General features: G+C 42.6%; 1 protein-coding gene across 1 annotated transcript in view; it reads right to left on the reverse strand.

Annotated features, from left to right (window-relative positions):
• Nucleotides 1-9,368: 9,368 nt before the first annotated feature.
• Nucleotides 9,369-15,867, reverse strand: part of LOC143283861 (alkaline phosphatase-like) — a 28,561-nt gene continuing 22,062 nt past the window's right edge. The window contains exons 9-11 of the mRNA XM_076590239.1: nt 15,416-15,607; nt 14,364-14,483; nt 9,369-13,011 (exon numbers count right to left, since the gene is read on the reverse strand). Of these exons, the coding sequence (XP_076446354.1) occupies nt 12,692-13,011; nt 14,364-14,483; nt 15,416-15,607 (632 nt within the window). The 3' untranslated portion in view covers nt 9,369-12,691. The remainder of the gene's footprint in view (nt 13,012-14,363; nt 14,484-15,415; nt 15,608-15,867) is intronic.

Raw genomic sequence — 15,867 nt, forward strand, 5'->3', positions numbered from 1 at the left:
ATTTTCACAAGAGGGTATTAGCGTTGGCCTTACCTGTTCCCAATAGGAAACGATTTTTTTTTTCGGATGGGAAATTAGGAAAATCAGTCATACAACTGGTGAACCAAACACCAATTGTCTGATTGCCCTGAGTTGACTGGCTGTGATCTCAGTGTTGTTTCTGCAGCAAAGGTGATTGTGAACTTGGCTTTGATGTTAACAATATCACAATATATTGGAGCCGATTATAATTTTACAAGTTCGTTTTCGTCGAATCTGTTAACTTAGCTTAAAATAATTAGAACCAAGACGAATACATACAGTGCTTATTACGAGTTCATATGATAGTACCCTGTGTAGCCTTACTAAATGTAGCAGAGTGGTGTTTACCTTTTGCGTATTAGTGATGAAAACTAAAAGAATTTTTATATATTCAGATTTGACACAATATACAGTTTAATCTTCTATTCTTATTTTTATCATTGTGGCAAATAGAAAATCAATTACCCATACATTGAACTTATGTGATTGTGTCTTTACGATAAAAGTGTGTGTATGCTGTGTTTATGAGAGCTAGTAGCCAAACTGGTATTGCCGTCTTCGTTAAGGTTTTCGTGTGTGTGTGTGTGTCTTCCCATGGTACAACAATGTGTGAGGGATAAAGATGTTTAGCAGCTTATTGTCCTTAATGCAGTCATTACATGTTTCAAGGCTGATCTGTTTTGTTGAGAATTTTGTCGTGTTTTGCAGCTTATTGTCATCAATGCAGTCATTACATGTTTCAAGGCTGATCTGTTTTATTGAGAATTTTGTCGACGATAACAGAAAATTGAGTTTGAACCGATGAGACCGAGGTTTGTGTCCGCAACAGGTGATCACATTACCGAGATCGGCAATGATATGACTGCGTTCGGTTTACTACAAGATCGTCATGAATGAAGAGCTGCAAGAGCGTGCTTTGAAACTGATCAATCCATTTGTCGTCGCAAATGACGAGTTGTCTGCCGTCAAGCCTGCTGTGATATACAGATATCAGTTTCTTTGCGGAGTTATCATGGCTCGGGTACTGGTGTTTGCTGCCAGAGCTATGTCGCTGCATGAGTTTCATGGTTTGAGTCAGTCTAATAATAATAAGAGAAACTGCAGTGGACAGTTGATGATATGAAGTGCGTGTTTTGTAAAGAAGGAAAATATCTGATCTACCATTAATAATTTATAACGGTGTCTCCATTTTCGTCAATATACTGCTAAAAAAAACCGATGGATTTTCTAACAGCAAACACATGACATAGTTCACCAGCAGTGGGTCTGTTGATTCTGATTCTGAACTTTTGTGAATGACATGCACTGTGATTTCCTGTTGACCAGTGTGGTTTGATGCGCTATCGGAAGTGCTTTCATTTTGCTACGTACGGTTGACGGGCGCAATAGCCGAGTGGTTAAAGCGTTGGACTGTCAATCTGAGGGTCCCGGGTTCGAATCACGGTGACGGCGCCTGGTGGGTAAAGGGTGGAGATTTTTACGATCTCCCAGGTCAACATATGTGCAGACCTGCTAGTGCCTGAACCCCCTTCGTGTGTATATACAAGCAGAAGATCAAATACGCACGTTAAAGATCCTGTAATCCATGTCAGCGTTCGGTGGGTTATGGAAACAAGAACATACCCAGCATGCACACCCCCGAAAACGGAGTATGGCTGCCTACATGGCGGGGTAAAAACGGTCATACACGTTAAAGCCCACTCGTATGCATTCGAGTGAACGCAGAAGAAGAAGCTACGTACGGTTTGCTACTAGAAGGGGGTTGTGGAATTTTTTTCTTTAAAAGCTACATAATTTATATGACTGTGCCATATTTCTTTCTTTAGTGATGATGTTGCTATGACATTAACGTCTTCAATGCGACAAGAAACGAATGAACAATCCCTCCTTTTTTGTTTATTTGATGTTGTTACTGTTTTCCTTGGTATTTTTGTTGTGAAATCGATGAAAAACAACCACCACAACCACACACACACACGGACACAGGTGCGCGCGCACAGACGCACACACACACACACACACACACAAACAAAGAAACACATGGACACACGCACGCACACAAACGCACACTCCCTCTTTTTTGTTTATCTATTGTTATTGTTACTATGTTCTCGATTTTGTTTTTACACTCTAGGTGCAGCGAAGTAAAACCGATGAACAAAATCCACGCACACACATATACGCACATGCACGCACACACTCACACAAACGCACGCACACACACACACACACGCACACACGCACACACACACACACGCACACACACACACACACACACACACACACACACACACACACACACACACACACACACACACACACACACACACACACACACACACACACACACACACACACACACACTATCTTTTCCAGTTCTTTCCCAATTTTTCAGTTTCGATTTTTGTGTAATTCGTCTCTCTGTCTGTCTGTCTCTCTGTGTCTCTGTCTCTATCCCTGCCTCTATGCCTGTCTGTCTGTCTGTCTGTCTCTCTCTCGTGCGCGCGTGCATGCAATCCACATGATGTGTCATTGACTCACAAGTGCCCAGGAAGCGACATACTAATTTCCTGATCGATTCCAAAAGAATCAAATCTGTCACTTACTGATGCATACTGACATGGTAACGTCATCACACACACGCGCGCGCGCGCGCGCGCGCACACACACACACACACACACACACACACACACACACTCACACATACACACATGTACACAAACAGTCACCTCAACACTCAAACACGCACACGCATACACAAACGCATGCACACACACCCCCACTCCCCCCCCCCATCACATGACCAACACAAGCTCAACAAACTGAAGCATACATACGCACAAAACAACAACCACAAAATCACACTCACAAACCACAAACAACCCCCTAATACGTACAAACACAAACATACTCGCAAACACCGATACACACATCAACACAAACACGCACACACACCACACACAGACATCGCCACAGACATAGACAAACACACACACACACACACACACAGAACAGACACACACATATGCACAGATACACACACACAGACACACACACACACACACACAGACACACACACACACCTCATTCAATACACACCACAATCTAGTTTAGACTTTTTCTTATAATATACTTTTCCTCTAATACATAACATGAACACTTTTTTTACACTAATATTCAAATGCATTCCTTTTCTTTTATCCACTACTTTACTCCTTTCTGTCTAAAAACACTTATTGTGAATAGACGTTAAACTGAAGATAAACACACACACACACACACACACACACACACACACACACACACACACACACACACACACACACACACACACACACACACACACACACACAAACAGCGCATTCGTTCCGAGCAAGTGACATAATTCTGCTAGCGATCGATTCCAGACGCCAATCGGGGTGACTGAAATAGTCACAGCGGGAACTGTCCGGTACCGTCTGTTGTGCGCCCGAGTGCATGCGTTCCGTACGAGTGTACATATTCCTAGAGAAAGAAAGGGGAGGATACGAGTGTTTGAGGAATGGGATAAAACCGAGATACAAGGACATCAATACACACATAATTCTGAAACCGTACGCAAAGGAGCTCAGATGCGAAACATCGTTTGACACCCAGAATGACTCGACATCGGGAATTCCCGTTTTACCAATCCCAGGCGACGCTTGACGTAGGCTTTAGCCAACGTTATGACAATCGATTGAGAGTGGCTGGGGATGGGGGTGTAATGACAATACGTGTGAAGTGTTCTTGTGACATAAATACACGTTTGGACGACGCATTACCGAGTCACTTGACGAAATGTCTAGTCAATTCGAAGCGAACATCGCTGGCTCTATAAATAGTTTCAGTTTCAGTTGCTCAAGGAGGCGTCACTGCGCTCGGACAAACCATATACGCTACACCACATCTGCCAAGCAGATGCCTGACCAGCAGCGTAACCCAACGCGCTTAGTCAGGCCTTGGAGAAAAAAAAAAAAAAAAAAAAAAAGGGGGGGGGGAATAAATAAGAGATAAGCTTACATAAATAAATAAATAAATAAATAAATAAATAAATAATAATTATAATATAGAAAAAGGTAGTAGTAATAATAATAGTAATACTAATAAAATGATAATAATAAAAAATAAATAAATAAATAAATAAGACAACAATGGTGATAATTAAGCGAATGAATGTAAAATATGACGACACACATTCACACTATAAATAGACGGAGCAGAACAAAGGAACACAAAACAAACGCTGGATGGGTGTGGGTGAGGGTTCATTGTGATCACTCGTGCACATGAAAGACAGACAGTCGCAGACTTCAGACACACATGGAGGAAGGTGGCAGAATGGTTAAGACGCTCAGCTGCCAATACAGAGAGTCCGTGAGGGTGTGGGTTCGATTCCCGCTCTCGCCCTTTCTCCTAAGTTTGACTGGAAAATCAAACTGAGCGTCTAGTCTTTCGGATGAGACGATAAACCGAGGTCCCGTGTGCAGCACGCACTTGGCGCACTGAAAAAGAACCCATGGCAACGAGAGTGTTGTCCTCTGGCGAAATTACGTAAAATGAAATCCCCTTTCATAGGTACACAAATATGTAAGCATGCACTCAAGGCCTGACTAAGCGCGTTGGGTTATGCTGCTGGTCAGGCATCTGCTCAACAGATGTGGTGTAGCGTGTATGGATTTGTCCGAACGCAGTGACGCCTCCTTGAGAAAGTGAAAGTGAAAGTGAAAGACACACTGCCGTCCTATCACTGCGGATGGGCTTCACTTGTGATTCACTGAAGGAGCAAGCGGCTTCACAGGTTGACTGAAGAAGTATGGAGGCCAGGTTGCGCTGTGCAGCGCTTCCCTCCCTGTGGTTGTGCATGTGCTGTTTTCACACTGCTTTCTCTATTCGAGGTGAGTATACAAAAACTGATGCAAGCCTGAAGTAGTTTTGAGTTTCTTGCTTTGTTTGTGGTGTGCGCGAGCGTCCGTGTGTGTGTGTGTGTGTGTGTGTGTGTGTGTGTGTGTGTGTGCGGGTTGTGTGTGTGCGTTTATGTGTGTGCGTGAGTATGTGTGAGTGTGTGCGTGCGTGCGTGCGTGCGTGTGCGCGTGTGTGTGTGTGTGTGTGTGTGTGTGTGTGGAAGATGGTATAGGTGTATCTGTGCGTATGTGGAATATGCTACATGCGTAATCAATGGAACATCAAGGTTATGTTTTATTTCTGTTTGTTTTTGCGCGCGCGTGTTTCCACTATAATATTTCGTGTTCTCCGCATTTAACAGTTTCGATTTTTCGTTCATTTCCAGCAATCTCTCTCTCTCTTCTCTCTCTCTCCTTTCTATGTATGTTGCTTTTACAGACTTTCAGAAGACCTTCGACTGTGAATCGAAATACCTTATTACTTATATGTGTTTTTTTTTTCTGGATTGTTTCGTGTCACCAGCTTCCACAACGGACAGACAACCGCTTGCAGACCAGCCGAATCCCACAAAGGTCTACACGCTTCACACAGTCAAAACCGGAACTCCGTGGAGGAGTACGAACGGCAACTCGTCTTCTCTCTCTGCTGCCTCTCCTGCCTCATCCCCGCTGTCTCCCCACTCCAGAGGAGTCACGACAGCTGTGGACCCCATCCGTTCCGTCGCCTCGCCCGCTGCCACCCACGGCGTGAACACCCATGCCTCGGATTCTGACTCGAGGTGTGGAAGTCTCAGCTGCCGCCGCGAAAAGGACAGTAACACAGTTGTCATTGTCATTGTGGTTGCGATTATCAGTATCGTGTTCGCTTTGGTGATCTGGTACAATCATCTTTGCTGTTCTGGTTTTCAGACGAATTTCGGTGGCGCATGCGCGGGTCGCCGAGTTTCGGTTGATCCTGTGCCTGTTTAGCGCCTGTGTGATTATTGTGCAATCAGGGACATGACTGAGCAGACTCTGCTATTATATCGTACGTAGGTGACATATTGATGGCTTCTGTATCAAGCATCTAAACCACACACACATGCACACAAAAAAAGGAAATAAAAGAGTAGATGCATGTGTAGCCCTGACGGATGTATTCAATTGATCAGAATTTCTGTAATATCCCTTTGTCAGCGATACGGTCTTTCGTTTTTATTTCGACTGGCTTTTGTGTGGTTTTTAAGGATTAAAGTACGGCTTTTAATTGTTGTGATATTGGGAATGGCTTTTGGTATTCTGTTTTCTAACTATTGCAGTTTTGTATTATGCATTGTGATATGATATGTGCATTACTTGGGTATTGTGATTCATGACATTTATGACGAGTGTTGTATAGTGTGTGATGATTCTGTGTGCACATGAACGTAAATTAGTATTTCAAGTGTTTGGTTGTATATCGGTGCAGGGTTATGTGTGTACGATTTTAAAAAAAAATTATTTACGTGTTTGAATGCATATTTTAAAAGTCGATCTTTACATTGTACAGCTCAGTTTAGCATATTGTACATGAAAAGGCGCTATGTAACTTAAATTATTATTCTTATTTCCATTATCATTGTACTGTATTGAGTGCGTTTGTGCATGCGTGAGAGTGTAAGTGTACACAAGTGTCATGAGAGTTCTGTGTGTGTGTGTGTGTGTGTGTGTGTGTGTGTGTGTGTGTGTGAGTGTGTGTGAGGGGGAGGTGGGGGTGCAGGGAGGAGGTGGGGTAGAGGATGAGGTATGTGAGTGTATGCATGCCTACACTGTGGGAGAAACAGGATATTGGAACGTATATTATATATATATATATATATATATATATATATATATATATATATATATATATATATATATATATATCTTTGTATATATGTGTGTGGGGTTGGGGGTAGGAGATATGGGCGTGTGTGTGTGTGCTTGTACAAGTAAGCGTTCATCTGTGTGTGTGTGTGTGTGTGTGCCGTGGAAGCTGCGATACATAGACTAGAAATGAGTGTGTAGAGGAGGGGGGTAGAGGAGGTGCAGGGTAGTGTGTGTGTGTGTGTGTGTGTGTGTGTGTGTGTGTGTGTGTTGGAGCTCATGTACGTTTATATGTATTTGACTGTGCTTTCATATCTGTGAAACTGCGTGTTTGGTGCATATCTGTTATGCATGTGTGGGTGTATGTGTGAATGTGTGTCTTCATGTTTTACATTTATTTGCTTATTTATCATCATTATTGTCTTATTTATTTATTTATTTATTTATTTATTATTATTATTATTATTATTATTATTATTATTATTATTATTATTATTTTCATTACTACTACCTTTTTTTATATCATAATTATTATTTATTTATTTATTTATTTATTTATTTATTTATGTAAGCTTATCTATAATTTATTCACCTTTTTTTCTTCTTTTTTTTCTTTTTTTTTTTCTTTTTTTTTTCTTAACGCCTGACTAAGCGCGTTGGGTTACGCTGCTGGTCAGGCATCTGCTTGGCAGATGTGGTGTAGCGTATATGGATTTGTCCGAACGCAGTGACGCCTCCTTGAGCTACTGAAACTGAAACTGAAACTGTATTGAAGTGTTATTAATATAATTATGTACATTCATTTTTTAAAACGCACATCATCATCATAATGGTGTATCTGTGATATCGTACTGCTTGGCATGTGCGTTGCTTTACCAGTGTGTCCTGATGTGTGTGTGTGTGTGTGTGTGTGTGTGTGTGTGTGTGTGTGTGTGTGTGAGAAGGAGGTGCGTTGACCTTGTGTGTTGATTTTTGAGAGTGGGTGAGTTTGGTCTGGTTTTTTTTTTTTTGGAAATGTTTTCTTGCGTAATCCACATTGAATTCATTGATAAAGCTATTGCAATGCATATCTTAATAACTGCGTTTTCGAGTGATTGCGCAATACATATGTTTAGCGAGCGCTCACTAACACGCACACAGACACAGACAGACAGACAAACAGACACACACACACACACACACACACACGCACATGCACACATACCACGCACGCTCGTGCGGATTCACACACACAATCACACAGACACAGACATCCACACACACATCCACACACACATATGCACATGCACATGCACACATACCACGCACGCTCGTGCGGATTCACACACACAGTCACACAGACACAGACACAGACATACACACACACATCAACACACATCCACATCCACACACACACACACACACACACACACACACACACACACTTTAGTTGGGAAGGTTCCATTTTGAAGAAACCTGAGCACTGGAGATTCCGTCAGTATTCATTTGAAGAGTGAAGGCTCTTGCTCTTACTTTTAGGGTGTGTTAGACTTACGACTGCTTCTTCTCTTATTCACTCTTTCTGTGAGGCGGTGACCACGAACATATAATTCTATTGATGTCCGTGGGTGATGACAGTTGTTTTTTTGTTCAATAGGAACTGAACAACGGGGCCATTCATACTGTGATTCAGTGTGAAACGGATCCACTTTCAACGCTTTCAACGCGCGCACACACACACACACACACTCACAGACCCCTCCCCCCCACACGCCATCCACCCACCAACACACAAACTCACTCACTTTATCTGTCTGTCTGTCTGTCTGTATGTCTACCTCAGTCCCCTTAGATGAGCGAAAAGCAGAGATAGATACACGGATATGATGAGGAAGGTTGTTCCAGATGTGAGGAGCAGCAAAGAAGAAAGAACCTTCACCAAAGGTTCTTGTATTGTGACGAGGAATATTCAAAAGATGACAGTCAGAACAAAACAATTGTCATAGTTTTGGGGAAAGGAGGGCACTTAGCACGTCATGAGAAATGGTTTTATGGCAATACAGAAATAAAAATAGCTAATAGTTTTAAGTATCTTGCGGTGTTTTTTTTTTTTTTTTTTTTTTTTTTTTTTTTAATAAAGTTAACTTTGAGTGAGTGCTGGTCAGAAATGTGCAGAAAGGGGAAAACGGCGTTATCGAAATACTAAGAACAATGAAAAAAAAAAGAAATATGTTGATATGGCTTTGTTTTGGAAATTGTTTGATACCCAAATCGAACCGATTCTAACTTATGCAGTGGAGAATTGGTTTGTCAGGAAACACTTTTATGGAAAGAATTCATACTTATGCAATAAACATATTATGAACGTTCCAATGCAAGCTTAAAATAAAATGGTTTATGGTGAAACAGGTCGTTATCCTTTGTACGAAAGAACGTGTCTTAACTCTTTCCATACGAACGGCGAAAGAGACGACGTTAACAGCGTTTCAGCCCAATTACCATCATCAAAATATTGCAAGCGGAAGGCTCTTATACAGAAGAGGTGAATGTTGACAAAGAATACCACAGTTCTGACGACGGAAGCTAAAGGTTGGGTCATTCAGACACCCACTGGACATCCGAGGGGTCTGTGTAGAGGAGAAGAGAGGACTAGCCGTACTGAGAGAGTTAAATCCATAAGATACTGGTTTAATTTACCTATGACCAGACAAGCCAAACAGGCATATGAAATGTCAGTATTACAACATGAAATAAGAATGTGTAACTGGGTCTCTCAAGTGAAGAAGGTATTGAAAGAAAATGGGGATAGTTTGGTTCAGCAATGAAGCGCAGTTTATTTCAGAATTTCAGGATAGTTTAATCTGTTGTTACAAACAAAACTGGCATGCTGGAATGGATGGAAATGATAAATACGACTGGTTCCTGCCATTTCAGAGTGCATTGGAGATGGAGAAATATCTTATGATTGCTACACATACATGACATAGATGCAAACTAGCTTGATTCAGAACAAGAACCCTTGGCTTAAACCCCAATGAAAATAGTTTGAAGCAACCAACGATAACAGATGTTTAATGCATACAGGTACAAACAGCACTGGGAACAAAACACATTTTGTTTGCGATTGCCCAGCATATGCAGATATTCGCAGGGGATACAAAATAGTGAACCAAGCACAAGGAAGAAATCTCGTAACAATACTCTCAACTAAACATGACGAAACTATTTTGTCTTTCGCCAAGGAAGAAAACATTTGTATGCAGAAAATAAGTTCTGGGGGGTGGGTTGTTCCTCCAGAATTCTGTTGAAAGGTGGGGGAAAAGAGGAAAACACATCTTCGGGGCAGAAAAAAAAAAAGTGGTGAGACGTGCTCTGTCTGGGAAGAGCAGCCAAAACTTCACACATAAAAATATGTGGTGACAAAAAGTAATACAATGGGAATACTATACAATACCACAAACAATACAGTAGGGTACAGTGCAAAACATTACAATGCAACACAAAGGAAATACCAAAGCTGTGCGCGATTTTACTTTGTGTGACCATGTCTTGCACACTGTGCTGAACATATACATTGCCTCTGCTGAGCGAGTTACCATCATGAGCTATCTGTTTGTAGTTGTTGCTGTTTTGTTTTTTTCTTGTGTGTGCATTGAAAATTAATTGAAAACAACAACAACAACAACAACTATATTTGATCTTTGTGAGTTCCAACCCGGCTTTGTTTCCAACAAACTTTATTCATTCACAGAGACATCAAAGCAGCGGTAACAGATCAGTCACACAGCCACATGGCAGAATGATCAATGCTTTACAGCGTTTTAATTGAATGAACAGTTGTTAGGTATTTAACGTTAAAAAAAGTAAAAGCATATATACACGTTTGTCTTTATCAGCAAAATATAAGAAATTAGCACGGTATATACGTATATATACGTATGTTATACGGGGGAGGGGGTGGAGAGAGAGAGAGAGAGAGAGAGAGAGAGAGAGAGAGAGAGAGAGAGAGACAGACAGACAGACAGACAGAGACAGGGAGAGAGAGAGAGAGAGAGAGAGAGAGAGAGAGAGAGAGTTCTGATGTAAGGACGATCATTAGCGTATTAGGAATAAACAGACATGATGAAGACATAAAGGGACAGAACTGGGTTCGTGTTGGCGCCAGTGTCTGAGTAACTGCGTAAACGCTCTATGTCTATTAACGAACGTTAATAGACATAATACGCATCGATATGTATATGTATATTTGCCATTCATACTTTTTCTGTCAAAAAAAGATACCCGTAGGTAATAGTTTAACAGTTCGTGTGGACAAGAGTACGTCACAAGGATTTTTTTTTAATGCAATTATTTCGTCAAAATCCATCAAAGTCATTGTTAATTTTCCTTTTACCTTGTTTAAAGGTCACATACATTTTTTTTTCACGCACGATACCGTTTGACTTATCCTAATGGAGATCAGTAATTATAAAGATGCAATAAATGTTCACCTTGACAAAATATCGTGAAACTCCTCCCCCTTCCCCCCTCCCCGCACTCATTTAGGGTGTATCATCATTTCGTTTTCTCTGGAATATTCTATCGGATGTTTTGATTAGATTTTTTTTTTTCAATTATTGATTTACTGGTTGATTGATACTGATTAATTTGTGAATTAATGCATCTTCAGTTCATGTCTTCGGTATTCTTGTCAGGGTATTTTCTTTTGATACACGTATCGTTTTTATTCAGTTTGAAGTGATTTTTTTTTTCTTTTTTTCAATTTCACCCACATTTCACCCTCATTTGCCCAGTTTCCCCCAACCCTCCATTCATTCACATCTCTCACCCCTTCTAACCGATAATACTCAAATGTATTCATAAATACTTTAACAAAATGTCTTCAATCACCAATATATGTGACGGGACATTAAACAAAATTCCTCCTCCTTCAGTTTGAAGATGTTATATAAGGTTTACATCGGCGAATGTCCGTCTTCTGAAAGAGGTGTTGCGTATGAACATATTTATGTCTTTCATTCAACTGCATCACTCTGTTTGCTTGTCTGTTTCTCTGCCTTTGCCTTCTCCTCCCAGTCTCATAGTCTTTCTCTCTCACCCTCGAACACTCGCTCGCTAACTGGTTTAAAAAAAAAAAAAAAAAAAAAAAAAAGGAAAGAAAAAGCACAAGCAACGTTATCGCTCTCTCCTGCTCTCTCTCATTTTTCGTATTGACATATAAGTTTAACTCTTCTGTTTGTTTTTTTTTTTGGGGGGGTTTGTGTTTGGTTTTTTTTGTTGTTTTTTTTTGCAACAGAGAACACGCCTTTCTGAGCACAAAGACAGTAAAACAACGATAACAACAACACGTATCCTGCATGAGCGATTAACCCCTTGGCTGCTGATGACGAGAAAGCTCGCTCGTGAGAGAGGGGCTGACTTTTGCCTGAGAGAAGATTGGGGTTACATATCAGGACGTCCGTTGTCGGCCACTATTCCTTTATTTGGACTCCTTCCTGTTGGTTCTGCATTATTTGTTGTCATCAAAAATCAGTTACGCCACTTCGAAGCACACACACATGAGCAGCAGACCTGGCATTTGAGATTAATAACATCGATTTCATTGCAATTTTCAATTCAGTAAAATCAATTACATCAGTTAATTAAAGGTACACAGGAAGCTGAATTTGAAATTCATGCCACGCGAATTCCATTTATTTAATTTGATTTTTACCAAACTTGAGAAGTCAAGGGATAAAAACACACGCAAGCAGTAAGCCCTGTTGGTGGAAATAGAACTCTGTCAAGGCGAAACATAGTCATCAGGGCCGGCTTTCATGAGGCGATATTTGCAGCGCTGAGTTTGAATCCAGTTATTAAGAATGTTTCTAGCTATATGGGGACTTACCGTGGAGTTAGGAACGTTCTTAAAACGAAGCACGACTTGCGCTACTTGGCTCATCGCTCATGCAACCCACCTTATTAGGGCTGTAACGACCACCATCACCAAGCCCATCACTCCTCCCCACTTCCCCTGTCCGCCACCCAATCCCGCCGCCCCTCCCGTGCAGTCAGGACTGGGTGTAGATGGAGGGTCGCAGTGCGCCTTGTTGGGGCCGACACAGGCCGCGTAGGCCATGGCGTGAGCGATGTAGTTCTGCTCGTGCACCCCGTGAAACAGGTGGGCCATGGGGCCCGTGGCGTAGATCCCCACGTCCTCTCCGCTGTGGGTCTCCCACTCCACGTCCAATTGCACGGCCACCGGGAACCGGAATTCATTGCCTCCTGCCGTGGAGAGAAAGAGAGAGGGGGGGGTGTAGGGGCAGAGAGAGAGAGAGGGGTGGGGGAAGAGAGAGAATGAGGAACAGAGAAGGAGGAAGAGAGACAGAGAGGGAGACAGAGATAGGGGAAAGAGAGAAAGGGAGAGAGAGGGGGGAAGAGACAGAGGGAGAAAGAAAGGGAGAGAGAGAGAGGGAGAGAGAGAGGGGGAGAGAGAGAGGGTGAGAGAGAGGGAGGGAAAAAGAGAGGGGGAAACACGGAGAGAGAGGGGAAAGAGAGAAGAGAGAGGGAGAGAGAGGGGGGAAAAGAGAGAGAGGGGGAGAGACGGAGACAGAGAGAGGGGGGAGGAGAGGAGGGAAGAGAGATGTGTGGTGGTGGTGGTGATGGTAGTGGTGAAGATGATAATGATGATGAGTATGATGCTGTTGTTGTTGATGATGATGATGATGATGATGATGATGATTCTGCTGATGATGATGTTGATGTTGATGTTGATGATGATGATGTCAACTGCTTGATGCTCTTGACTTCATCGTCATCGTCATCTTCAAAATCATTTCTTCTTGTTCTTGTTGTTGTTGTTGTTCTTCTTCTGCTCCTTTTCATAAACCAGAGCGGTAAACTAAATGCTTAACTCACTCAGTACGGCCAGTCCTCTCTTCTCCTCTACACAGACCCCTCGGATGTCCAGTGGGTGTCTGGACAAGTTGGCAACAAATCCAAACACGAACATGCGAATGTATGATGACATGAATAAATTAAAAAAAGATAACTGAATAAATAAAGGCGAAAATGAATACGTAAAGGAATTCATAAATGGAAAAAAACCAACAAAACATATGTATGACAATGAATCACCAAACAATCAGATAACGTAAAAATGTGTTTATAAAATTTACAATCAATCACTCACACGTGTTTAATTTAAAGAATGATTAAGTAAATGGATGATCAAGTAAAATGAATGGGTAATTAATTCGACATAAACGAATAATTAAAAAAAAAATGTGCATGCCTTCATGCGTGCGAGTGTGCGTGCGTGTGCGCGTGTGAAAGAGAGAGAGAGAGAGAGAGAGAGAGAGAGAGAGAGAGAGAGAGAGAGGGGGGGGGGGGGTTGCGTGTGCGCGTGTGTGTTTGTGTGTGTGTGTGTGTGTGTGTGTGTGCGCGGGTGTGTGTATGTGTGTGTGTGTGTGCGTGCGTGTGCGTGTGCGTGTTTGAGTGTGTGCGTGTGCCTCTGTGTGTCTGTGTGAATCAGTATCTGTGTCATTACTGGAAGAGAAGAAAGCAATAGACAAACAACAACCAACAAACATCAACCACCACCACAAGGGGACATCACAGTGACACCCTGCACTCACGGGTGTCCTCATTGGTCATGTCCACAGAGCGAAGAGGTCCAGGCCCGTTGCCGTAGACCAGCGTGGTGTAGGGCTTGCCGTCTGTCGGGGCCTGTCCAGGGTCCACTGGGTCCACTAACCCTGAAAACCACACACACATAAGAAAACGTAAAAAAAATAAACTGTTTCAATGTTCGACGGTTGCGATAGTCGAAAAATCGTTACCTTTTAACTCTCTCCATACGAACGGCGAAAGAGACGACGTTAACAGCGTTTCACCCCAATTACCACCATCGAAATATTACAAACGGAAGGCTCTTACACTGAAGGGGTGAACGTTGACAAAGAATACCACAATTCTGACGACGGAAGCTAAAGGTTGGGTCATTGAGACACTCACTGGACATCCGAGGGGTCTGTGCAGAGGAGAAGAGAGGACTGGCCGTACTGAGTTAAGGGTTTCTGTTGTTGTTGTTGTTGTTGTATACTGTGGTTGTACGCATGGGTTGCCGTAGGTTGACAGCTGAAAATTATGTCTTTTATGTATGTATAAATAATTTATGCTGAATAACTGTGATTTTCATATATTGCTTATGTGTTTCTCTTGTTGAGATAATAAAGTGTTCCGTATGGACTCTCACCCGTTTTTTTTCTTCTTGAGATGGATCTCAGTTGGACCTGTGGGTTAAGGGTGGAATTTTGTTTTTCTGATCTCCAAAGGTCAACATGATTATGTGCAAACCTTCTAATGCCTGAATCAGCCTTCGTGTGTATACGCCACACAGAAGATCAATAATGCAGCCTGAAGATGCGTTCGGTGGGTTTGGGAAACGAGAACAAACCCAGCATGCACACCCCCGAAAACAGAGAATGGCTGCTTACGTGGCCGGGTAAATAAACAAAACGGTCATTCTCGTAAAATTCTACATTCCCGTGTGCGTGCGTGCGTGCGTGCGTGCGTGCGTGCGTGCGTACGTGCGTGCGTGTGTGTGTGTGTGTGTGTGTGTGTGTGTGTGTGTGTGTGTGTGTGTGTGTGTGTGTGTGTGTGTGTGTGTCTTTAGCTCCAGTGTTACCCAGAATGTCGTTGCCTCTCTTCGGGTAGCCCACGACGTTGAAGGGGTGGGAGTGGTCTGCGGTGACGACAATGAGGGTGTCCTGCCTGTCGGTCATCCTCAGGGCCGTCATCACTGCCTCGTCCAGGGCCAGTGTCTCCGACAGCGCACGCTTGGCCCAGTTGTCATGGTGACCGTGGTCAATACGCCCCCCTGCAACGGAACCGTAAGAGTGATTCTTCTTCTTCTTCTGCGTTCACTCGTATGCACACGAGTGGGCTTTTACGTGTATGACCGTTTTTACCCCGCCATGTAGGCAGCCATACTCCGTTTTCGGGGGTGTGCATGCTGGGTATGTTCTTGTTTCCATAACCCACCGAACGCTGACATGGATTACAGGATCTTTAACGTCCGTATTTGATCTTCTGCTTGCATATACACACGAAGGGGGTTCAGGCACTAGCAGGTCTGCA

This window comes from Babylonia areolata, chromosome 7 (assembly GCF_041734735.1).
Source record: "Babylonia areolata isolate BAREFJ2019XMU chromosome 7, ASM4173473v1, whole genome shotgun sequence".
Taxonomy (NCBI): Eukaryota; Metazoa; Mollusca; class Gastropoda; order Neogastropoda; family Buccinidae; genus Babylonia; species Babylonia areolata.